This window comes from Delphinapterus leucas, chromosome 3, assembly GCF_059928025.1.
Source record: "Delphinapterus leucas isolate spDelLeu-1000000601 "Yukka" chromosome 3, BTC_Dleu_Yukka2, whole genome shotgun sequence".
Classification (NCBI taxonomy): Eukaryota; Metazoa; Chordata; class Mammalia; order Artiodactyla; family Monodontidae; genus Delphinapterus; species Delphinapterus leucas.
This window is the reverse complement of record NC_143131.1, coordinates 29751360-29776987: the sequence shown is the minus strand read 5'-3', so window position 1 is coordinate 29776987 and position 25628 is coordinate 29751360. Positions and strand designations below refer to the sequence as shown.

The 25628-nt window shown below is 41.0% G+C and overlaps 2 protein-coding genes across 4 annotated transcripts in view; both read left to right on the top strand.

Annotated features, from left to right (window-relative positions):
* Positions 1 to 2011: 2011 nt before the first annotated feature.
* On the top strand, positions 2012 to 15853 carry AMACR (alpha-methylacyl-CoA racemase). Of its 2 annotated transcripts, none has more exons than XM_022599662.3 (5): positions 2012 to 2470; positions 4567 to 4710; positions 6256 to 6416; positions 9122 to 9308; positions 15093 to 15853. In XM_022599662.3, the coding sequence occupies exons 1-5, from the start codon at positions 2134 to 2136 to the stop codon at positions 15500 to 15502; spliced, it is 1239 nt and encodes a 412-aa protein (XP_022455370.1). In that variant the 5' UTR covers positions 2012 to 2133; the 3' UTR covers positions 15503 to 15853. The 2 variants fall into 2 exon arrangements, with proteins under 2 accessions (XP_022455370.1, XP_022455378.1); XM_022599670.3 differs by having other exon boundaries at positions 2016 to 2392.
* Positions 15854 to 16955: 1102 nt separating this feature from the next.
* SLC45A2 (solute carrier family 45 member 2) overlaps positions 16956 to 25628 on the top strand; it is a 41150-nt gene continuing 32477 nt past the window's right edge. For both annotated transcript variants that reach the window (XM_089908747.1, XM_022599694.3), the window contains exon 1: positions 16956 to 24938. In XM_089908747.1, coding sequence (XP_089764873.1) covers positions 24410 to 24938 — 529 coding nt within the window. In that variant the 5' untranslated portion in view covers positions 16956 to 24409. The remainder of the gene's footprint in view (positions 24939 to 25628) is intronic.

Below are 25628 nucleotides of genomic sequence, written 5' to 3'. Positions count from 1 at the left end.
TTAGGGAGTGATAGGTACAGGATGTAACTCACGCAGTTAGGGGTGATAGGTGCAGAATGTAATTTACATAGTGTCAGGGAATGAGGTTAATTTTGTGAAGTACAAATCTAGTTACAGATACTACAGACCAGTGACGGTTAAAATAAAACTAGGAGTGATTAACTCTTTCAGGCCAGGTTACATTTCTTCTCTAGCTTGTTCACTGTTCCCTTTGTTTTCCTTGCTCTCAGGAAAAGGAAAACTTCATTTCTATTTTTGCTGCAACACAAATACAGTCACATTCTGAGTACTAGGATTAGGAATTGAATATATGAATGTTAAAGGGACACAATTCAGCTTGTAACAGGGGGTATGTGTCCAATGAAGGAAGGAAAGGCCTGTAGTGTCAAGTGAGATTTCCCAGACCTCTGCTTTGTCTGATCATGTCTCTGCTGACTAAAAAAGTATTCACAACCTAAAAGTTGAGAGTTATGTTTCATTTGACAGGAATTTTGAGGACTTCAAGCCTGGGAGGCAGCATCTCAAGTAACCCTGAGAGAACTGCTCAGGAGTTCTGAGGAGGTGAGGGGAGAGCTAGGATATATAGCAGTTTTGCAACAAGGGGCAGGTAGTCGGAACATCAAAAGATTACTGTTAATTAAAGAAAACCAGATATCTGGAGTTAAGGAATTTAGCGCTTTTCTATGTATGGGAAGATGCAAGAGTCTGGGTTCACTGAAATCATTCCTTTGAAATGCACCTCAGCTATCTGGGGCCAGTAACCTGTGTTTTTACATCCTGAGTTTCCTTGGGGCTCACCATAGAGAGTGGCTGCAGCCTGATGGCTGCTAGATGGCAGGTATTCTTCCCTTCCTGAGTTCCCTCAGGGCCACCAGATCTGGCAGCGGCTGTAATCATTGATGACTGTGACATCCTTTGTCTACCGGTAAGGCAGGTGATATTCCATTTATCATCTCCATGATCTGCATCTTTGACCTTATTAGTAAAGCTTGATGCTGGTAAGATATCTGATTCACGTGAATCTGATCCTGGGTGTTAGCACCAGCTGTACCTGTACTGTTTACTTTTTAGAAAAATAGACTAGGAGCCACTGTGAAAAAATATTAGTGGATGTCTGCATGTCTGTTATAGCATTTTTTGTAATTTTCGCTTTCTTTAAGTTACTCAAAATAAAAATAAAACAAGAGGATGGGGGTAAGGAAACGTATGCTTGAGCAAAGGTAGGAACATGGGGTACAGGGGGACAAAAAGGTGTTAAATTAATTAAACAAGGAAGCCATTAGACTGATGTGGCTCTAATGCCCTTGGCAGTCTCTGTAAATGCCTCAAATTTCGGAAATCAAAGGTAAGAACCAAACCCAAACAGCCAACTAGGCTTTAACGTTATAGCCAATGAATAATTTCCTTGCTTTGCCTTTACTCTATAAAAGTCTCTCCTTAGTTCCTGGAGCACCCCTAACTGAAAGGCGTAGGCCTATTTGGAATTATTTTATTGTACTTTTAAAAAATGTGCATTAAAACCTAAAACTCCAAGCCGTAATTGTCTGTAGAAATGGCAGGTGACAAACTAAATATTTTTAAACCTCTCTGATTTGCCTCTGATGAGCACCGCCCTCTCAGATGTTCTTTTGATATTCCACTATACGCAAGCCATCTGTGGGTGAATCATCGGATGGCTAAGAAAGAAGTAAGAAGACAGTCTGCAGCCCACCGAAAAAAATACTTTAGCATTGTTCTTAAATATTTATGTACTTTTAATTTCTCCAGGGCCGGAGAGGTTTACGAACCCAAAGCGCACAACAGCTGGGATCGCAACATGGAGAGTAAAAGCGTCCGGAGACGTCGGTGACCAGCCACGGGGTCCCCAGGTCAAGCCCGGTCACGATTTAGGATTCCGCAGTTCCAAAAAGTGAACTCTCCGCCGGCCCACTAGCGGCCCCGGGAGGCGGGGCCAGAAAACGCACCAGTGCGCAGACTCCGCGGCCGCACGCAGGCGCACAAGGGAGAGGCCACGAGGGCGGGGCCGCGAGGGACGGAGGGAGAGTGGGACGGAGGGAGAGTGTGACAGAGGGGGGCCCCAGGCCCCAGTGGCCGACGTTGGGGCCGTTCCGTTTCTTACGCCTTCGGAAGGATATGCGGGTGCCCATGGCTTTGCAGGGCGTCTCCGTAGTGGAACTGGCCGGCCTGGCCCCGGGCCCGTTCTGCGGTATGGTCCTGGCGGACTTCGGGGCGCAGGTGGTGCGTGTGGACCGGCCGGGCACCCGCGGCGACCTGAGCCGGATGGCCAGGGGCAAGCGCTCGCTGGCCGTGGATCTGAAGCAGCCGCGGGGAGCGGCGGTGTTGCGGTCGCTGTGCGCCCGGGCGGATGTGGTGCTGGAGTCCTTCCGCCCTGGTGAGCCCCAGATCCCGACGCTACGCGAGACCGGACGAGGGACGCTCCCCGAAGAAGGGAGGCCGCCGGGCATTTGGGGTGGGCCCGGCACACCTTTTCCCTGTTGCCACCCGAACCCTTTCCGTCCCTGTCTGTCTAGACCTTTCTGTTGCATTTGATATTGTTGCTGATCGTTCGCCCACTGAGACGGTCTTCCATACTTGGATTCCGAGATACTGTTGTTGCCTTTGCTCTTCTCATACCTCTCTCTGACTCCTTCCCAGTTTCTCTTTTTTTGAGTCACCCTATTATAGTTGCCATTCTTAATTACTTGAGGATCGTGAACCCTATGAGAAACGATCGAAAGCCATAGATTCTCTCCCCGGAAAGCTGCATATAGGTACATAGTCATTTTGTTACCGTTTGGAGCTTGGTGTACCTCATAAAGCGATCCCCGGACCCAGGACAACTCCCTGCCTTAAATGCTGGTGTTCCCAAGTTCCAGCTTCTGCTCAATTTCCTTTACACTCTGCTTCTTGGAGCCACCTTATCTATTCCTATTATTTTTACTTTTTACAGGCAGCTGTTGGCCAAATCTATAACTGTACCCCCTTTTAGAGCCACAGACTTCCGGAATACCCAGCTCCTGTCCATTTCTACTTGGCCTTCCCCCGGGCACTGCAGCTTCCACGTATTCCAGACTGAGCTCATCATCTTCCTACTAAAACGGCATCTCCTCTTTGTGTTTTATTTCAGTGAATGGAACCAATGTCCACCCAGTTGCCTGAATCAGAAACTTGTACCTCAACCAGGACTCCAAATCTCCCTTTCCCCCTGCCAGCTTTCAGTTATCACCAATCCCATCATTCTTCCTCCTTCCTATGACTCAGGATTCTTTCTCTTCATACCTGCTGCAGCTTCCTTGGCAGCGTTTTTTAAAGCTGATGTTTGGGTGTAGCACCACTCCGATCTATTCTTAGACAACTGCCACCGTCATCTTGCTCAAGTACAAATACAGAGCTTTGCCTGGTATATAGCAGGAAGGCAGTAAATGTTTGGTGAATGAATTGAATGTCTGTGGGCACCAGGCATATTTAAATGTGTCAGTTCATTTACCCTCAGATTTGACGATTATAACAATAATAATTGAGTAATTAGGATTATGTCATAATTTAATAATACCGTATTTGAAGTTGAAGGAGGTTCAGCATGGTTAAATAACTTGTCCACAATCTTGGAATTAGGAGGAGGGTAGAGCTGTGAATACAGACATAGCTGCCAGGGGAGGGGATTGTGGCTGATGTTTATCTAGGTAGAGGAATAAAGTTCTTTTTATTTTATTTTTTATTGAAGTATACTTGATTTACAATGTGTTAATTGCTGCTGTACAGCAAAGTGACTCAGTTATACATATTTATACATTCTTTTTCATATTCTTTTCCATTAAGGTTTATCACAGGATATTGAATATAGTTACCTGTGCTATACGTAGGACCTTGTTGTTTATCCATTCTGTATATACCAGTTTTCATCTGCTAATCCGAAACTCCCAATCCATCCCTCTCCCAACCCCCTACCCCTTGGCAACCACCACTCTAGGAATAGAGTTCTTTTGTAACTTATCATAGCTTTATGGAGGCAGAGGCACGTTATAAGCCTGTGGAAAGAGATGAGGCATGGATCCTGCCAGAGGAGCTTCTGAGCTGATAGGGAAGATGGAATATATACATACATAAATAAGTATAGCAGGCACTGATGCGGATATAGACATAGAAAAGGTCCTGAAAGGAATAGCAGCTTCCAAAAGTGAATTTTTGGTCAAAGACCCAGAGTAACTTCCAAAAGAACAGACCATTTCTAATAAATTACTAAGGAGAGAATTTGGGGAACTATAAAGGGCCTGAATAAAGGGATGAAATGTCCACTCTGAGGACTGAAGATGCTTGGGTATGCCTGAAGGGATGCAGGGCAGTGCTGGAGGGAAATAGCTTTCTGGGCGTCGGGGGGAAGCCACACATTCCAGAAATGGGGGCTTCACTCTCTGGGTCCTTAATTACTGGCAATACCCTATAAACCTGCAACAAATGTTACTAGTTTTCCTTGCAAGAGTGCTGTTTTATGTTTGCCACAAAGAAGGGATTATACCCATCCTCAATTCATGCTCTCTTAAAAAAAAAATTGTAACTTTTCTCAAGGTGTGATGGAAAAACTCCAGCTCAGCCCAGAGATTCTGCAGAGGGAGAATCCAAAGCTTATCTACGCCAGGTTGAGTGGATTTGGCCAATCAGGAAGATTCTCTAGGGTAGCAGGACATGACATCAACTACTTGGCTTTGTCAGGTATGTTGAAAACAATAATTTCTCTACACTTTTTATTTTGTTCCCAGTCAAGATCTACAGTTACACTTATTAAAAAGAATTTTTTTAAAGTGAAGATTTAAATATTTGCTGGAATCAATAAAGAGCATGTGGTTGTTTAAAAAGGGTTGGTTTGTCTTGGAACAGTCATTCTCATCCTCCCCCTGCCTTAACACATTGAAGGGGTAATGTGTTCACTAATAACATTTACTGACTACATTTGTGAAGTTAATTCTCCAGCAAGCCCCTGCTAGGAATTAAGAGACTTGTTGGTAGTAGAAATGGTTGCTCTATATTTTGCAAAGATATAGTTTGATTTTGATACCCCTCCTCCCTCACTTTATTGAGAATCATTGACTGAGTCATGATTTTAGAAATTCTATGAATACTAGAAAAAGCCCATGGTTTTCAGGTCATAATATCACCTTACTAGAGTTTTTGCCTGTAAGAACATATCTTAGGGCTTCCCTGGTGGCTCCGTGGTTAAGAATCTGCCTGCCAACGTAGGGGACACGGGTTTGATCCCTGGTCTGGGAAGATCCCACATGCTGCAGAGCAACTAAGCCTGTGTACCACAGCTACTGAGCCTGCGCTCTAGAGCCCACGAGCCACAACTACTGAGCCCACGCACCACAACTACTGAAGCCCGCATGCCAAGAGCCCATGCACCACAATGAAGAGTAGCCCCTGCTCACTGCAACTAGAGAAAGCCCACATGCAGCAACGAAGATCCAACTCAGCCAAAAATAAATTAAAAAAAAAAAAAAAGAACATATCATAGAATGGCCTAATTCTAGATTTCTAAGAACTGTATTGCTGAGTCAAGGAAGTCTCAAATTTTCTGTGTGTACACATTTAAAGGTTGAGGAAAAAAGTGAGTGTAGAGTTGGCTTTTCTCATCTACTTAAAAATTTAATTTCTTTTCTTTTTCTTGTGTTTATTTTCTTGCATCTCTTTCTAATAAGAATGGAAGTGCATTATACTGTTGTTAAGCCATGAAGTGCTAAGTGGATAGCAACCATTTCCCCCCCAAAACCCAGTGAATAAAAACTTAGCAACAGAATTCTGAAAATGTTAGTTGGAATAAAGTTTTAGAGAAAACAAAAAAATCAAACAAGGAACCTTGTTAGAGGGAAAGCCGCCTTTTTTTTTTTTTTTCCGGTACGCGGGCCTCTCACTGTTGTGGCCTCTCCCGTTGCGGAGCACAGGCTCCGGACGCGCAGGCTCAGCGGCCATGGCTCACGGGCCCAGCCACTCCACGGCATGTGGGATCTTCCTGGACCGGGGCACGAACCCGTGTCCCCTGCATCGGCAGGCAGACTCTCAACCACCACGCCACCAGGGAAGCCCGGAAAGCCTTCTTATAAATATGCTGAGCAGGTTTAGGTTTAGAAAAGCATTAGTTACTAGTTTTCACTTACAACAGTAACTAGAGAGATTGGTTTTCCCCCTGAGATGTTCATGTATTTATTTAAAAGAGGCATTAAATTTACAGTTAGTGTTCCCCAATTTTTTTTAATGGTATAGGTGTTTTATCAAGAATTGGCAGAAGTGGTGAGGCTCCATATGCCCCGCTGAATCTCCTGGCTGATTTTGGTGGTGGTGGCCTCATGTGCGCACTGGGCATCCTGATGGCGCTATTTGAACGCACACGCTCTGGCAAAGGTCAGGTCGTTGATGCAAACATGGTAAGTGTTGATTAGGGGAAATGATAAGCCTACTAGTTGTTCCTGAGGTCGATATATGGCTGCCTCAAATCCTCTTCTGAACAAGATGAGATAAATGAGATTTGAAATTTGAATACAAGTTACCAAGGATGGCCTTTTCTTTAAAATAGCTCCATATCTTGAACATGTGTCAGAATGTCATATTTTGATCATCTGTTTGTGGAGTCTTCTAAACGTTTCATGACTCACCTGATTTCTATGTTGTGTTTCAACAATTTTCCCCGTGCTGTCTCTTGTGCTTAGGATATGGTTTTCAAGAAGTCTTCATTCAAAACTGGGCTCAGGAAGTCTCCCTTAGCAGGTAGAGAAGATTCTTAATGATGCTCAAGTAAAATGGACCAGTTTAGACCTTCCTGCTGCATTGTGTAGGGGAGACTCAAGTGTCATGATGCTTCAGTGTTTTTACCCTCATACACGTGCCTCATGTTATCCTAGGCACTTTTCCTGTGTGATTTCTCCTGATCCCCCAAACAGCAATTTCACTTGGAATACATTGTTATTTTAATGAAGAGGAAACTAAAGCACAGAAATTTGCCCGAGTTCTCACAGCTAGTTGATGAGAGCCCAGTCCAGTGTCACTATACCTTTGCGTTTGGACAGATCTTTGGCGGTAGGGTGGAGAATGGATTGGATGGAGAGAGAAAAGGTGAGAACTAAAATGGTTAATGGTAGAATGGGTCTGGATTTAAGGATTTACATTTGAGATGTAAAATTGCTGGGATTTGATGAGATATTGGCAATGAAGGGAGAGGGAGGAATCAAGAATGGCTCCCCCATCTCTCGCTTGGAAGACCCGGTGGATCGTGGCCCTGGCACTCTGGGGAGGATTGCTGAAGGAAGAGGCTGATTGGGGGAAATAGATACCTTATTCTTTAAATTTTTTTTTTTTTTTAAATTTTCTTGGCTGTGCCACACAGCATGTGGGATATTAGTTCTCAGATCAGGGATCGAACCCTTGCCCCTTGCGTTGGAAGCATGGAGTCTTAACCACTGGGCCACCAGGGAAGTCCCCAGATACCTTATTCTTTTGGGCCAGTAGTTTCCAAATGACTTTAGCAGCAGAATCCTTGATCCAGGCCTGCCTGTGATGACCTGGAGTTGTCTCTTCATCAGACTGTTGCCTTAGAAACTAGAGTTAAGGTAACTGTGGAATGTGCAGTCCGTTTTACTGTGTTTACTCCTGATCTGGGAGTGCTCATCTGACCTGGGGGGCTGTGTGTTGGCATGCAGGCCATTGGCCTACGTGATGAGAACAATATAAAAGGTTGGGAAATTGAGGCTGCAGTTTCCCTGTGTCAAAGGCTCTGGTCTGTGTCAGCACACGCTACATGTGCGTGAGGGGAGAAGAGAAGCCTCATGATGAGATGAGGATTATAACTGCTGTGTCTCTTGTCCTCTATCCTCCTATGACACCAAGTAAAGGTGGAATTAAATTAGAGCCTGTTTGTATCCTGAGTGAGCCAGACCAGCCCCGTAACACTGTTAGGACATCTTTTTTCAATAGAGTCATCAGTACATCCAGTGTGTAAAAGAGATTATATATGTATATGTATATATGTGTGTGTCTATATGTGTGTGTGTGTGTCTAAATGTGGGGACACTCTAAGATCTCTGTAACCCCATTTCAAAAAAAAGCACCACCACAGGCCACTTATACAAACTCCACTACTTGGTGACAACAAATGTCAGATCCATGAATTGAAGTGTGCATGAGCTTCCTCAAGTTAAACGGGAAAACTAGGATGTATCTAAAGATATATTTTGTGTTTGTTCTATTACAGCCAGAATCTGTGAGAAGTCCCATGCTCACAGTTGGAATGGGGCCCCTCCGTTGGTAACCTCAGAGACAAGGATGCTTTGATGGCCTTCTCCCTGTGGTGCCAGAATCATTAGGATCAGAAAGCCATAAGGATAGGGAAGTAGTCTTCTTTAGATAGCCCAGTGCATCCAGCCTTGTGATAATCATACCTGAGTTTGTGAATCCATTCCCGTTACTTTAGGACTAGTGGGAAGTTGGCATTCCCAAACTAGTTTGTCTGTACTCTGAAAACCCATATACCGGCCACCCATACTGTTATGTTTATTTTGTAACTTTCTAGTGATTATTAAAGTTAAGATATATTAAATACTCAAATTTGTTTTCTTGGGCTTGCAGTCAAACTAGAACAAACTAAATTTAACTGTCATGTGATTTACCTTTAAAATGTGATATGCTTCATATATCTGTGTGTATGTGTTTGTAGGTATTGAGATCACATGATAGATTTTTAAAAAAAACCTTTTTGCTTTGTTTTCAACTTTTTTACCCTGACAGTTGTTAACATATATAAAAGTAAAGAGAATGTATAATGAACTTCCATGTACCCTCACTTAGCTTCAAAAATTATCAACATTCTGCCAATCTTATTTGAAAGGAAGAACAAAAGTATTCCTTTAAGTCTTTTCTGAACAGCATTCCCTGATCTGAATAGTGCAGAAACTCACTCTATCATAAGCCTGCTCTAACTCACTTTCTTGAAATATCAAAGAAGTTGTATAATTAGATATAATCTTCCTATATTCTAAGATAAACATTTTTATACAAATATTTTTTAAAAACTCAAGTAGAAATCGTGCTTTTTATAGTTGAACTGTCTGGATTCATACTGTATTCTGTTTCTTCAAAGGTGGAAGGAACAGCATATCTCGGTTCTTTTCTGTGGAAAACCCAACAAACAGGACTGTGGGGACAGCCTCGTGGACAGAACATGTTAGATGGTGGAGCGCCTTTCTATGCAACCTACAGGACGGCGGACGGTGGGTTCATGGCTGTTGGAGCATTGGAGCCCCAGTTCTATGAGCTGCTGCTCAGGGGTGAGCACCTCTTTTCTGTGGATGTTTTTTGGACTATTTTGGAGTCTTTTGAAGTTCATGATGTCTTTTATTATATATCCACTTTATAATTTACCTAATTATAGCCATCATTATATTGTGGGGCACTTCCCCCATCTTTTAAATTGACAAGTAAATTTACAAGTCTGTAAAATAGCTCAGATTAAAAAAATAATAATCCTTTTTGTGGTAGTTCAGTGTTTTTATCACATTTCATACTCCGTAGTATTGGATATTTATCTTGCCCATGTGTGCCCACATCCTTTTCTTCCCTAGAAATGATCTACTGGTTCTACCAGTTTTTGTTCCCTGATAGATGTCCCTCATGGTACTTCAGTGACGGGGTCACCAGAGCACAGAGAGACTTTGGTGAATGAGAGTTTGTTGCAATATGTTACCATCACTTGATGCTTCTGTAGTTTACCTTTCTTGCAGATTCTTGTCTTATTGACATGTTGCCACAAGTTAGCAGGAAAATTTGGGATCCCCTCTTCCCTAATTGACAATTGGACTGAAGTTACTTTGTTCCTGTGAAATGTGAATTTAAAGTTTACAGATAATTTAGTATCTAAGAAGTTTCAGAATGTATTCTGAAGCAGTGTGACAGGCTGGTTGCAGCACATTTATCTTTCAGCTTTAAGTTTGGAGTTTTATCGCCGTGTTTGGTAGCTTTTCAGATGCGCAGTGCTACTCAGAGTTATTTGTGTATCGCTGAAATGACTGTTTTTGCTAGCCTCAGAAAGCATTCTCTGATCAACTATATTAACTTCACCAACTTAACTATAAGTTAGAGAAACCATAGAACAAAATGGCTTATCTAGATCATAGAGGATGCCTTTCCGTCCAGAAATTAAGACTAAGACTAGAGGTCAATTCAAAATTCTGGACAGAACAATGCTATACGAGGGGCTGAGTGGTGGGAACAACACTCCCACCCTGGGGTGCAGGGCCCTAGGAAGCAGCAGGTACATAACACAGTGGAGTCTGTGCTTTACAAAAACCTTGTGTTTTTGTCTATAGGGAATTTAAATATAATAATAAAATTAATCTTCAGTGAAATTTTATTATCACCATGCACAGGCAATTCTAAATGACAGTTGCAACTGACTTTTTTTTTTTTTTTTTTTTTGACAAATGTCTCATGAATAGGGCAGTGTAAGCTCTGAGTCAGATCAACTAAAGACAAGCCCTGAGGGTGGGGATTTTCAGGGAGCTGTCAGACAGGCCAAACATTGGCGCTTCTCTGGGGATAGGATTTTGTGGGAGCTTCAAACTCATTTTGCCTCCTCTTCCTTGGCTGTTAACCTACTGGTTTTCACGACTACCATTGTTGAGAGCCTGTTGGTTTTCAAGGCCATCACAGAGCTGGGGAGAGAGGGATGAAATTAGCCTAAGTTATAACACCACAAAGCTCACTGGTCTTACTGAGTTCAGTCATTTTTTTTCTTAAATATGCTCCTTAGATTGTTGCAAGCTTTTAGTTAATGTCTAGAGTAACGAAAATGTTGATTCTGACAGTTTGTGCCAGTGTTCTTGTCGCTTTCATGCAGGAGCCAAGTTTTGAAGGTCCTTGCTCTGTCATTTCAGAATTTAACTCCTCTCTGTGATGTATTTTGTTGTTTTCTTAAAAACATACATGTTTAGACTGATCATGTCTAACATCCACACTCCACCTCATTTTATAGCAGGCAGACTGCTCCAGCCCTTGACTTGTGATAATCTTCTCCCGGGTTTCCTCTTTCTGAGTCTAAACTCTGTAACCCCTCCAGTTGTTTTGCAGTCGCGGCCTTTTGTGGTATCTTTCATGTCCTCTCTCCCTTTAAAGTTCACTAAGGATCCTTAGCTGGCAGGTGGCTTGTGCTTTCGGCAGACTTAGCAAGTTCGTTCAGCTTTTGTTTAATCTACATAGTCCATGCCGAAATGCCTCAGCATCTTCTTTCTTCTACAGTATTGATTTGCAAAAATAGTACTTTTACTTGTCCCATACACATTACTTCTCTCTCAGGCCTAACTGGACAAACCCCCATATCTGTAATGATTTTTTGAGGTAGTATTAATTTATTTATTTCACCTTATATACTGAGATCTTTGAGAACATACCTTCATTTAGCTCTCAGTATCTGAACATAAATACACAAGGTTTTTGTAAGGCTCCGACTCCTCTGTGCTATGCCCCTGCTGCTTTCCAGGGCAAAGAAATCTGAAAGTACTGAGAATTTCATGACCTCTTGAGACTCCTGTAGTAAATCAGATAAGCAATAGAGAATTTTTTTTTTTGGTACGCGGGCCTCTCACTGTTGTGGCCTCTCCCGTTGTGGAGCACAGGCTCACGGGCCCAGCCGCTCCACGTCATGTGGGATCTTCCCAGACCGGGGCACGAACCCGTGTCCCCTGCATCGGCAGGCGGACTCTCAACCACTGCGCCGCCAGGGAAGCCCCTGTATTCTTAATAGTGACTAAAATGGTAAATTTTATATTTTGTGTATTTTACCACAATTAAAAAAAAATGAAAAAAATTCAAAATAATGTATTTTTTTAACGAAAAAAATGTAAACAATACAGAATTTGTAAAGTAAGAGGTAAAAATTCTCCCTTGTCCTTCTGCTTTGGGAAAGTTTGGGATGTGGCCTTGAAGAACTTTCCCTGTGCACATACAAACACAATTAAAATTCTTTTACAATTTATATATAATATATTTAATTATATAAATTTATAATTAATAGCTATTTTTATTCAAAAATATAGCAAAGACATCTTTTTTGTCAGTACCAAAGATCTTCAGCCTCACCCTCTTTATACAGCAGCCATATCATATTCCGTGGTATACCTGTACTAAAATTTATTTAACCACTTCCTTTCAAGTTAATTTTCGTTTTTTCCAGGTTTACATTATAACACATAATGTTTATTGTTTATTAATAAGCATTAATCTTTGTACATATGTCACTGCATACTTGCAGCATACAGCTTTGACTGCTTCATATGTGCCTAATATTGTGTTACAGAGCAGAAAGTTTATGACGTGTACTTAAAACAATAAATATTTTGTATAATTGTGTGTGTGTGTGTGTGTGTATACATGTACGTATAAGGTAGTTTTTTGGAAATCAAAACATATTTTCTCAAGTTTTAAATGGTGTCTGAATCCCCAGGTCAGTCTCTGAACGTCTGTTTGACTTATAATAGCAGAAATTGAATATTGATTGTACTATAAAAACTAGCCACAATCGATCATTGTGCTCTATGGGGAAATGGACTCAGCGTTACGCATAGGCTGTCAGCAGCACAGGAAGCAGCCCACTCTAAAGCACTGGTAGTTCGTCCTGGGGCCTTGATGAGGAGTCCTGAGCTGGCTGGGAAATTGTGGGCTGAGAAAGGGTGATAGGACGATGGAAGAGCTGGCGTGTCAGAGTTAGGGGTAGAGCCTGGGGTCTTTTGATTTCTAGTATTTTCCAGTATACAAAGTATGATCTGTGTAATCTCAAGTATAGTGTTTGTTGGAGACCTATTGACTCCAATTTTACTTAGTTTATGGTTCTGATCACATTCTGATGTTTTGTTTTTAAAAAACTGTTTAAAAAAGCATGCAAATATGTTTCCAGCAGTAGCTGTGGTCTACTTAAATGCTTTTGGCCAACTGCTCGTTTTATGTGTTTTTTAATCCCAGAGTTAGGGGCTATCAGGAAAGAGAAAGCAAAGTGAAAGACACCCTTAGAAACATTTCCTTATAGGTTTTAGTGATAAACCTGAAACTATGGCTCCATATCTTTCCTGGTTTTGAATGGGACATGTGGCTACAGAGAAAAATGTACTTGTATATCCCACAGGTGTTTTTTCACAGCTGTTCAGAACTATGTGAATTCTCCTCATATCCCTCAAAACACTAAGAAGAGCCTGCAGAATTCATGTCTTCTTACCTCCATAGGCACTTTTGCATCTTCAGAGCAGCTTACAATTGGTCATTGTTTTTCAACATGGTAGATGAGGAAAGGATGATAAAAGTGACAATTACTTGATTAACTTGGCCAAACTTATGCAAAATATTATGCGTAATTTAAATTTAGAAACCCTCTTCTACAAGAGGGAATAAAAATGACAGTTACACCGAACCCCAACAAAGTGTCCCCTTGGGTATAATTTAATCAGCACGGGAGTTTGGTTGTATCTACAGGGGTAGGTGCTTGTAGTCAATAAAGGAAGCACAGGTCAGGTCATGGGGCAGAGAAGCCATCCTTCCTGTGATATCCCCTGGCGGATGCTTTCATCCTCTCTGTCCCTTGTGTTGATGGGCCCTTCAAGGTTCTTCATACTTGAGAGAGCAAAAAAGTCTCTGTGCCCGCTGTTGATTGGCTGGCTGAAAGTTTTCTGTCCTGTTTGCTGTGGGAACAATTTGCACGTGTCTTTGGTTACTTTACAAGTCCTTTGTTCCTAGGTCACAGCAGGGCTGTAAGAGAGTAATGAGTCAAATATCACTGCCCTCCTAGAGCTCTTTTATTTGACGAAAATAAAGAGAAATGAACATTATTTATAAAATTGCAATCTTGAATTTAATCATTTATCTTTATACTTCTTCCTTGAAAACAGAGGTACAGGCATACCTCACAGACTTTGTGGGTTGGGTTCCAGACCACTGCAATAAAGGGACTATCTGAATAAAGCAAATCACATGAATGTTTTGGTTTCCCAGTACACATAAAAGCTATGTTTACATGATACTGTAGTCTATTAAGTATGCAGTAGCATTGTCTAAAGAAACAACCTACATACCTTAATTAAAAAATACTTTACTGCCAAAAAATGCTAACCATCATCTGAGCTTTGCATGAGTTGTAATCTTTTTGCTGGTGGAGGATTTGAAATATTGCAAGAATTACCAAAATGTGACACAGAGACACGAAGTGAGCAAATGCTGTTGGGAAAAATGGCACCCATAGACTTGCTCCACCCAGGGTTGGCACAAACCTTCCATTTGTAAAAATGCAGTGTCTGTGAAGTGCAATGAAGTGAAGGACAATAAAACGAGGTCTGCCTGTAGTCTTGTATAAAGTGTTTAGATTTTAGCTTTAGGGTTTGGGAGCACTATATGAAATATGGTTTTTTTTTTATATAAACTTACTTATTTTATTTATTTATGTCTGCGTTGAGTCTTTGTTGCTGCGCGTTGGGCCTTTGTTGCTGCGGGTGGGCTTTTCTCTAGTTGCAGCGAGCAGGGGCTACTCTTTGTTGCCGTGTGCGGGCTTCTCATTGCGGTGGCTTCTCTTGTTGCGGAGCACGGGCTCTAGGTGCGCGGGCTTCAGTAATTGCGGCATGCAGGATCTTCCTGGACCAGGGATTGAACCTGTGTCCTCTGCATTGGCAGGCGAATTCTTAACCACTGCACCACCAGGGAAGCACATGGAGTTATTTTAATTCAATATGACAGATAGTAACATCATGAGGAAATTTCTTTTTAAAAACCTACTCAGAAGGAAGAAGTCAGTTTCTGGAAACTAGACTATTAAAAATAGACTATTTTGGCTGAAATGTAAATAATAAAATCTTGGCAAAGACTTGGAAAGTCTGTTTTGAATCCTGTTACCCCTATTACCTTCTCCAGCCTTTGGCTCCAACTTCAAGTTGAGTTTGAATTTCTTCTTTTGACTCATTTGAGAAACCCTATAGAACATCCTATTTTGGGTGACTATAGTGAGTTCAAAACTCATTTTCACTGATTATATTTACTCTACCCAAAGCATACTAATTTAAGAAATTGTGTTTTTCTCTCAGGACTTGGGCTAAAGTCTGATGAACTTCCCAGTCAGATGAGCATAACTGATTGGCCAGAAATGAAGAAGAAATTTGCAGATATATTTGCAAAGAAGACAAAGGCAGAGTGGTGTCAGATCTTTGACGGCACAGATGCCTGCGTGACTCCTGTTCTGACTTTTGAAGAGGTTACCCACTGTGGTCACCACAAAGATCGGGGCTCATTTATTATTGATAGTGAGCAGGGTGTGAGTCCCCGCCCTGCACCCCAGCTGTCCAACACCCCAGCTCTCCCTTCGTCCAAAAGGGATCCTTTTGTAGGAGAACACACTGAAGAGATACTCAAAGAGTTTGGCTTCAGCCAGGAAGAGATCAGTCAGCTTAAGTCAGATAAAATTATTGAAAGTAATAAACCAAGAGCTAATCTCTAACTTCTAAGCCCCACAACTCAAATAAATTTGAATATTGCATTTACAGTATAGAATAATGCAAAAAATTGTATGCATGGAAACATGAAGAAACAATATCACAGTGGTCCAACTATTCTGATCAGGAAACAAGGCTGATTGTAAAGTGATGATTGAATTCTGAAAACGGTTAACATCATGGCTTTTGATTTAGGAATATTTTTAGTTTGCCTATACTAAATTGTGGCAGTTTTTCTGCCTTCCAATTTACTTGATTGGTTATATTTGTTGATTTAAAATATTCATATATTTATAATATACTTTAAGTGAATTAATATAATGCTTTTTATTAAATAAAGCTTTTTTCCCCCCAAAGTTTACTCATGCTTTTAAGTTTGTGAAAAACTTTCAAGAAAGTTCTTTAAATAGCACTAAAATCGCCTTTTGTTACTCCTTGAAATATTTTAGTCTCTACTGTTAACCAGAATGAATGTCCTTAGATAGAAAAGTCTGATCCTTTTAATTTGGTAAGGAAATCATTCAGCCGGTGTCTTGGAACTGGAATTTTAGAAAATGTCCTGAGGTTTCCTTCAGATAGTTGCCAACTCTCCATCGAGACCCGCTCCTGTGTGTAGCTGCCTGTTGGTATCATCCAAATGTGTCTCTTGATCAGTAAACTCCACCATCATGCATTTGAAAGTGTTAACTAGGCTTTTCCTCCTCTTACCAGCCTCCAGCTTCCACTCCTGTGCTGTCTCCCTCTGCCCCCAGTAGGCCCCCACGGCTTACGCCTCACCTCATTTGGCCACTGTTCACATGTCCCTTACGGAGAGTCCTTTCCTGACCCCTGTCCAGGATGGCAGCTGCCTTGTCACTCGCTCTCCCCTCACCCTATTTCATTTTCCTTCACACTGTGTATCACTGCTGACATGCTGATTGACCCCAGCCCTCATTCCTTAACCAGTGCAGGCTAGAGCGGAAGCTTTATGAAGGACTTTGTAGGTTTCATTCCTAGGTTTCATTGCTAAGTCCCCAGTTCCTAGAGTAGTGCCTGGCCCATGACTGGAAACTTTGTGAATATTTATTAAAGGAATGAAACTCAACAGTGAAGTGCTGTCAGTTCCACCTTCAGAGCTCCCATATCCGTCCTTGTGCCCATCTCCCATTGCTGCTTTCATCCAGACCCCTGTTACCTCTTCCCTGGACTACTGTTCAACTTCCCTACCCAGCTTTTCACCTTTATTTTTTCCCACATCACGTAGCAAGTTCTGGATCTCACTTCCACACACAGCAACATCCAGAAGAAGAGAGCGTCTCAGGAGCCCTCAGCAAACCTTGTCTTGTGTCTCCTTGAATCTAGATAAGTCACAAGCCAGTCCTGCACCAGTCTTTGGCAGAGAGGATAGGCTTGTCCTTAGATGAAGCCAACCTGCTCCTGGAGCTCCCCTGGGCTCAACTTCCTGGAAGCACGTGGGTATTTGAGGGAGGGGTGGATTCCTGAAGCTAGTCCAGGTTCCATCAGGATGGAGGAGTGGAGAACAGATATTACATCTGTGACATACAGTATCTCAGTTGCTCTTCAGTGATCACAAGGGGAAGGTAGGGCAGGTTTCTCCATTTTATAGATGTGGACACAAGCCTCAGATGGTCCTAAACCATCTTAGTTCACATCTCCCTTAGTGTCTTAGTAATTTTTCCATGGTGCCCCTAGGTCAGAAGAAATACCTAACTATTCCACTTATAAATAATCAGGTCCCAACAACTGAAGTATTTATGTCCTGACAACTTATCAGCTGTTTGAAAAATATAATACATGTACATTGAAGATATTTTTTATTTCATTCTTTTTTAAAATTGAAGTATAGTTGATTTACAATATTGTGTTTAGTATACAGCAAAGTGATTCAGTTATGTATATATACTTTTCAGACTATTTTCCATTATAGGTTATTACAAGGTATTGAATATAGTTCCCTGTGCTATGCAGTAAATCCTTGTTGTTGATTTTATATATAGTAGTTTGTATCTGTTAATCCCATACTCCTAATTTATCCTTCCCCCACCCCTTCCCCCTTTGGTAATCATAAATCTGTTTTCTATGAGTCTGCTTCTGTTTTATACATAGATTCATTTGTATTATTTTTTAGATTCCATGTATAAGTGATACCATATAATTGTCTTTCTCTGTCTGACTTACTTCACTAAGTATAACCTCTAGGTCCATCCATATGGCTGCAAATGACAACATTTCATTCTCTTATGGCTGAGTAGTATTCCATTGTATATGTATACCACATCTCCTTAAGCTAATTGTCTGCTGATGGGCACTTGGGTTGTTTCCATGTCTTGGCTATTGTAAATAATGCTGCTATGAACATTGGGGTGCATGTATCTTTTTGAATTAGAGTTTTCGTGTTTTCTGGATACGTACTCAAGTGGGATTGCTGGATCACATGGTAGCACTATTTTTAGGTTTTTAAGGAACCTCCATACCCTCCATAGTGGCTGCACCAGTATAAGTTGCCGCCAACAGTAGGAGGGTTCCCTTTTCTCCACACTGTCTTCAGTATTATTTGAAGACTTTTTGATAATAGCCATTCTGACTGGTGTGAAGTGATACCTCATTGTGGTTTTAATTTCCATTTCAGTAATAATTAGCGATGTTGAGCGTCTTTTCATGTGCCTTTTGGCTATCTGTATGTCTTCTTTGGAGAGATGTCTATTAGGTCTTCTGCTCATTTTTGATTGGGTTGTTTGTTTTTGTGCTATTGAATAGTATGAGCTGTTTGTATATTTTGGAACTTAAGCCCTTGTTGGTTGCATCATTTGCAAGTATTTTTTCCCATTCCGCAGGTTGTCTTTTCATTTTGTTAATGGTTTCCTTTGCTGTGCAAAAGCTCATAAGTTTGATTAGACCCCATTTGTTAATTTTTGCTTTTGTTTCTATTACCTTGGGAGACTGATCTAAGAAAATATTGCTACGATTTATGTCCGAGAATGTTTTACCTGTGTTCTCTTCTAGGAGTTTTATGGCGTCACATCTTATATTTACGTCTTTAAACCATTTTGAGTTTATTTTTGTATATGGTGTGAGGGAGTGTTCTAATTTCACTGATTTACATGTAGCTGTCAACCTTTCCCAACACCACTTATTGAAGAGACTGTCTTTTCTCTGTTGTGTATTTTTGCCTCCTTTGTCGTAGATTAATTGACTGTAGGTGTGTGGGTTTGTTTCTGGGCTCTCTATTCTATTCCATCTACATGTCTGTTTTTGTGCCAATAGTGTGAAGTTTTAAGAACTGTAGCTTTGTGGTATTGTCTGAAGTCTGGAAGGGTTATGCCTCCAGCTTTGTTCTTTTTCCTCAGGATTGCTTTGTCAATTTTGGGTCTTTTGTGGTTCCATATAAATTTTAGAATTCTTTTTTTCTAGTTCTGTGAAAAATGTTATGGCTATTTTGATAGGGATCACATTAAATCTGTAGATTACTTTGGTTATTATGACCACTTTAACAATGTTAATTCTTCTAATCCAAGAGCATGGACTTTCCATTTCTTTGAATCATCTTCAGTTTCCTTTATCAATGTTTTATAGTTTGCAGCATGTAGGTCTTTCATCTCCTTGGTTAAGTTTATTGCTAGGTATTTTTAAAAAATTAATTAATTTATTTTTGGCTGCATTGGGTCTTTGTTGCTGCGCACGGGCTTTCTCTAGTTGCAGCGAGCAGGGGCTACTCTTCGTTGCGACGCGCAGTCTTCTCATTGCGGTGGCTTCTCTTGTTGCGGAGCATGGCCTCTAGGCGTGCGGGTTTCAGTAGTTGTGGCATGTGGGCTCAGTAGTAGTGGCTCGTGGGCTCTAGAGCGCAGGCTCAGTAGTTGTGGCGTATGGGCTTAGTTGCTCCGTGGCATGTGGGATCTTCCCGAACCAGGGCTCGAACCTGTGTTCTCGCATTGGCAGGCGGATTCTTAACCACTGTGCCACCAGGGAAGCCCTTCCTAGGTATTTTTAAATGCAATTTTAAACAAGATTGTTTTTTAACTTCTCTTTCTGATATTTCATTGTTACTGTAAAGAAATGCAACAGATTTCTGTATCTATATCCTGCTACCTTGCTGAATTCATTAATTAGTTCTAATAGTTTTTGTGTAGTCTTTAAGGTTCTCTGTATAGAGTATCATGTTATCTCCAAATAGTGACAGTTTTACCTCTTCCCTTCCAAATTGAATACCTTTTATTTCGTTTTCTTGTCTGATTGCTGTGGCTAGGACTTCCAATACTATGTTGAATAGAAGTGGTAAGAGTGTGCATCCTTGTTTTGTTCCTGAATTTAGCGAGAAAGAAATTTCAGCTTTTCACTGTTGAGTATTATGTTGGCTGTGGGTTTGTTTTAAGTGCTTTTATTATGTTGAGATATGTTCCCTCTATACCCACTTTGGTGAGAGTTTTTATCATGAATGGATGTTGAGTTTTGTCAAATGCTTTTTCTGTGTCTATTGAGATGATCCTGTGGTTTTTGTCATTTCTTTTGTTAATGTGGTATATCACATTGATTTGTGTTTGTTGAACCATCTTTGCAGCCCTGGAATGAATCCAACTTTATCGTGGTGTATGATCCTTTTTATGTATTGTTGGATTCGGTTTGCCAATATTCATTGAGAATTTCTGCATCTATATTTATCAAAGGTATTGTCCTGTAATTTTCTTTTTTGGTAGTGTCTTTGTCTGGTTTTGGTATCAGGGTGATGGTGACTACCTGGAATGACTTTGGGAATGTTCCTTCCTTTTTAATTTTGGGGAGTAGTTTGAGAAGATTTGGTGTAAGTTCTTATTTGTATGTTTGGTGGAATTTCCCAGTGAAGCTGTCCAGTCCTAGACTTTTATTTGCAGGGAGTTTTGTTTGTTTGTCTGTTTGTTTTTTAATTATAGGTTCTATTTTACTTCTAGTGATGTTCAAATTATCTGTTTCTTCTTGCTCAGTTTTGGTAGGCTGTATGTTTCTAGAAACTTGTCCATTTCTTCTAGGTTGTCCAATTTGTTGGCATGTAACTGTTCATAGTATTCTCTTATAAGTTTTTGTATTTCTGTAATATCAGTTATAATTTCTCTTCTTTCATTTCTTATTTTATTTGGGTCCTCTCTCTTTTCTTGGTTTGTCAATTTTGTTTACCCTTTCAAAGAACCACCTCTAGGTTTAATTGTTTTTTTCCTATTGTTTTCTAAATCTCTATTTTATTTATTTCCTCTCTGAGCTTTATTATTTCCTTCCTTCTGCTGACTTTAGGTTTTGTTTGTTCTTGTTTTTCTAATTCTTTTAGGTGGTAGGTTAGGTTGTTTATTTGAGATTTTTCTTGTTTCTTGAGAAAGGACTGTATCTCTGTTGACTTCCCTCTTAGAACTGCTTTTGCTGCATCCCATAGATTTTGTGAGGTTGTGTTGTCATTTTCATTTGTCTTGAGATACTTTCTCATTTCTTCTTCGATTTCATTGTTGACTCATTGGCTTTTTAGTAGCATATTGTGTAGTCTCCATGTAATCATTCTTTTCTCGTTTTTCTTTCAGTGGTTGATCTCTAATTTCGTACCGTTGTGGTCAGAAAAGATGTTTGAAATAATTTCTGTTCTCTTAAATTTGCTGAGGCTTGTTTTGTGACCTACCCTAGAGAATGTTTCATGTGTGCTTGAAAAGAATGTGTATTCTGTTTTTTTTTTTTTCTGTATTAAGCCCAACTAGTCTATTGTGTCATTTAAGACCTCTGTTGCCGTATTGATTTTCTGTCTGGATGATCTGTTCCTTGATGTCAGTGAGGTGTTAAAGTCTCTTACTATTATTGTATTACTGTCAATTTCTCCCTTTATGTCTGTTAGTATTTGTTTTATATATTTAGATGCTCCTATACTGGGTGTATATATGCTAATGAGTATAATATCCTCTTCTTGTAGTGATCCCTTTATCATAATATAATGTCCTTCTTTGTCCTCATGGCCTTTGTTTTAAAGTCTATTTTGTCTGATATGAGTGTTGCTACCCCACTTTCTTGTCGTTTCCATGAAATATCTTTTTCTATGCCCTCATTTTCAGTCTGTGTCTTTCTTCCTGAAATGAGTCTCTTGCAGGCAGCACATGGTGGGCTTTTGTTTTTTTTAGTCTAGTCTGCCACTTTGTCTTTTGATCAGAGCATTTAGTTCATTGACAGTTAAAGTAATTATTGATAGGTATGTACTTATTGCCATTTTAAACTTTGTTTCCCAATTGATTTTGGAATTCTTCATTTCTTTTTATTTCTCCTTTTGTGGTTTGATGGTTTTCTTTTGTAGTATGCTTGAGTTCCTTTCTTTTTGGTTTTGTGCATCGATTTTATGTTTTTGATTGGTGGTTACCCTGGAGTTCAAGTATATTGACCCATAACTATATCTACTTGCTTTAAATTGATAGTCATGCAAATGCAAACACATTCTAAAAGATCTACAGTTTTTTACTCCACTCCCCCACATTTTACGATTTTGATGTCCTATTTTAATCTTCGTGTTTATCCTTTTGCTGTTCATTGTAGTTATAATTGCTTTTACAGAATTTAAAAAAATTTTTTTAATCTGTATACTGGCTTTTTAAAATGATCTTCAATCCTTTAATATATTTGCCTTTCCTATTGTGTTTCCCCTTTCCTATAGATACTTGCTTCTTTTCTATTTAGAGAAGAACTTCTGGTATTTATTTTAGGGTAGGTTTAGTATTACTTAACTCTTTTAGTTTTTCCTTGTCTGAGGAATTCTTTCTCTCTCCTTTCTGTCTTTTTTGTCTTTTTTTTTTTGTCTTTCTGCCTTTTTGTCTTTTTTTTTTTTTTCATTCTACCTGGTTACATGGAGATCTTTCTTGCAGGTTTGGTTGTATAGAAGATCTTCTGCCAGTTTCCAGTTGCTTTTCTGTGAGCATTGTTCCACATGTAGATGTATTTCTGATGTGTTTGTGTGGGGAGTTAAGCTCCACATCCTCCTACTCCACCATCTTGATCTCCCTCCTTACTTCATTTTTAGTCACTAATGGGTCATAGGCACCTGTAGGACACTGCAGCTTCTCGTGCCTTGGAATCAGATTGGATGTCACTACCCTCGTTTTCTGTTCCACATTGATATTCATACAGTACTTGCTTTTTTTTTCCTTTTGGCTGCGTTGGGTCTTCATTGCTGTGTGCGGGCTTTCTTTAGCTGTGGTGAGTAGGAACTACTCTTTGTTATGGTGCGTGGGCTTCTCATTGAGGTGGTTTCTCTTGTTACGGAGCATGGGTTCTAGGCACGTGGGCTTCAGTAGTTGTGGCTTGCGGGCTCTAGAGCACAGGCTCAGTAGTTGTGGTGCACAGGCTTAGTTGCTCCGTGGCATGCGGGATCTTCCCGGACCAGGGATCGAACCCATGTCTCCTGCATTGGCAGGCGGATTCTTAACCACAGTGCCACCAGGGAAGTCCCACAATACTTGCCTTTTATCATGGCTGTGGAAAACCCAGCCTCACAAAAATCTAAAGTCATTGAAAGGATTGTAGTACAGTCTTACGTTGTGAGTACGAACTATTTCATTCTTACTTCATGTAGTATCTGAAAGATGTTGAGTTTCTCTGAGTTTACTCTCTTTAAATTTTTAAATCTCCTGAGATACCCCTTTGAGTTCACTGTGGTGCCCTGGGGCACCTTGGCACACAGTTTGGGAATTACCACTTTAAGTGATTTGCTCAGGGAAATACAGGTAGAAGGAGGCAGAGCCAGAATTTAAACTTTAATATTTTGACTCCAAGTCTTGCTGTTAAACCATTTTTAGGGCCTTTCCTATGAGATCATGTTTCCCTTGCCACTCAGATTTTCATTTGAATTCAAGGTTCAACAAGGAAAATATGACCCACTCGAAGTCTTTAAAACAGAGGAAATTTATTATGGAGAATTACATTGGTGATAGAAGAGATGAGAAGCCCAGGGGACAGTGAGGCAACTCAGATACGAGCAACCACAGGAAGCCAGGCTCACTCCCATATCTGCAGGATCGATGGGAAAGATAGTGTTATAGGGACCCAGAAGCTAAGGTTGGCAGCTGGACCCACAATGGAGATGCAGCCACTGCCAGAGACATCTCAGGATGGAGAAAGAGAGGGGAGGAAGTATCCTGATTTCTTCATTTCTCCTGCCCCGAGTCTTCCCACCAGTGCCTCTGATTGGACAAATCTACCTAGAAGCCAGAGAGCAAGGGAACCTGGGAAATGTAGTCCCTTATGGTATGGAGCATAGTATGAGGGGGAGAGAATGGATCTGAGCAAACAGGCAATTGACTGGCATTACAAAATGTTGTGTATACACTTTATTCATTCTATAATTCCTTTAGCAAATGTTTATTGAGGACCTGCTAGGTGCCAGGTATCATGCTAGATGCCATAATGAGCAAAACAGACCAGATCACTGCTCATAAGGGGATCAAAGACCAACATAGGAGAAGGAGAATAAACACGAACTATCTGAAGTGTGTTAAGTGCAATGAAGGAAACTATCACAGTGCTGTGAGAGAGCTAGTGATTTAGGGGAAGGGGCAACCTCCCACTGTTTTAAGTCTAGTTAATTGACTATATGTGTGTGTGTGTAGAAAACTTGTGTTCAGGAGAGGACAGAATATTTATACCTAGAAAAAGTTTAGAAAAAAGATATCGACTCATTCATACTTAACATCTGGATTATAGGGCTTTATTGTCTCAAAGCTGTGTGTGATTGTGTGTCACAGATTGTGTGTGTGTGTGAGAGAGAGAGAGAGAGAAAGAGAGAGAGAGAGGCAGAGAGAACAGTACAAAGGAAGACTCTTAGAAAAACATTCTAAGGAGCCAGAGGGCTCACAGCAGCTAATCTCCATCATGCTTTCCAGGCCCCACCCCCCTTCCTTCTCATCATAACTTGTGATCTTAGAGGCATGAAAGAATTTGAGCCCCTCCCCCAGCCTGACCATCTCTGTTGGCCGCTCAGCCGGGCTGCACCTCAAATCCAGCTGGGAGCGCAAACCCCAGGGCCACGCAAGAGGTGGTGGGCTCGCAGGCAGGTTCCTCACCCAGTGGCCATGGGCGACTGCAGTGGGCAGCCTGGCATCCACACCTACAAATCCCTCGCTGAGGAGGGCCTCTTCGGCTCTGTGGAGCCGCCCAAAAGACCCACAGGGAGCCTGGTCATGCACAGCATGGCCATGTTCGGCCGGGAGTTTTGCTACGCGGTGGAGGCGGCCTACGTGACCCCAGTCCTGCTTAGCGTGGGCCTGCCCAGGAGTCTCTACAGCATGGTGTGGCTCCTGAGCCCTGTCCTGGGATTCTTGCTGCAGCCCGTGGTGGGACTGGCCAGCGACCACTGCCGGGCCCGGTGGGGACGGCGGAGACCCTACATCCTCACGCTGGGCATCGTGATGCTCCTGGGCATGGCTATGTACCTTAACGGGGACGCTATCGTATCAGGTCAGTGGGCAGCACAAGGTGGGCAGGCCGGGAGAAGGGTCCTGTTATGCAGCTCGCTGAAAGGAGAATGCAGATTTCTTTACGCCACAGTCAGAAATCGGTTAAAACTGATTCTCTCTCCTAAGTTACACTGAGTTTTCACCTTTGAGTGACTCAAATTCTGTGGTTAGGCACCTTTACTTTTAGAAACATCAGGATACATTATTTTTCAATTGTGAGAATTTGAAAATAGGATTATATTTTTACCTATTTTATTAAATTACATATTTTTACATGTTTATCAATTATGGGTTTTTTTTTGTGCCCATTATACCTTATTTAGTACTTTCTCAAATTAACCAGCTGCCAAATGGCTCCATAAATTTTTACAATAAATGTAACTTTGTGTCCAGATGAGAGTTAATTATGTTCACAGCTTTCTGTGGAGTCTTTTAATAGGTACAGGGCATCAGCCTGGTAGCTCAAGGGGACATTTTTGCACTGCAAATTGTGGACGTAAACCTGACGGTGAGCACTTTTTCTAGCCGTTAATCAGCCACCACCAATTAGTCAGTAATTGGTGGTAGTACATATTGCATTGAGAAAAGAATCGTTAAACTTAAAAATAGCACACATTTTTTGAGCATTAACTCTCAGGCTAGCAGAATGGATGATAATGAGACAGGATAATCAGTTATCATTTCTGTATAT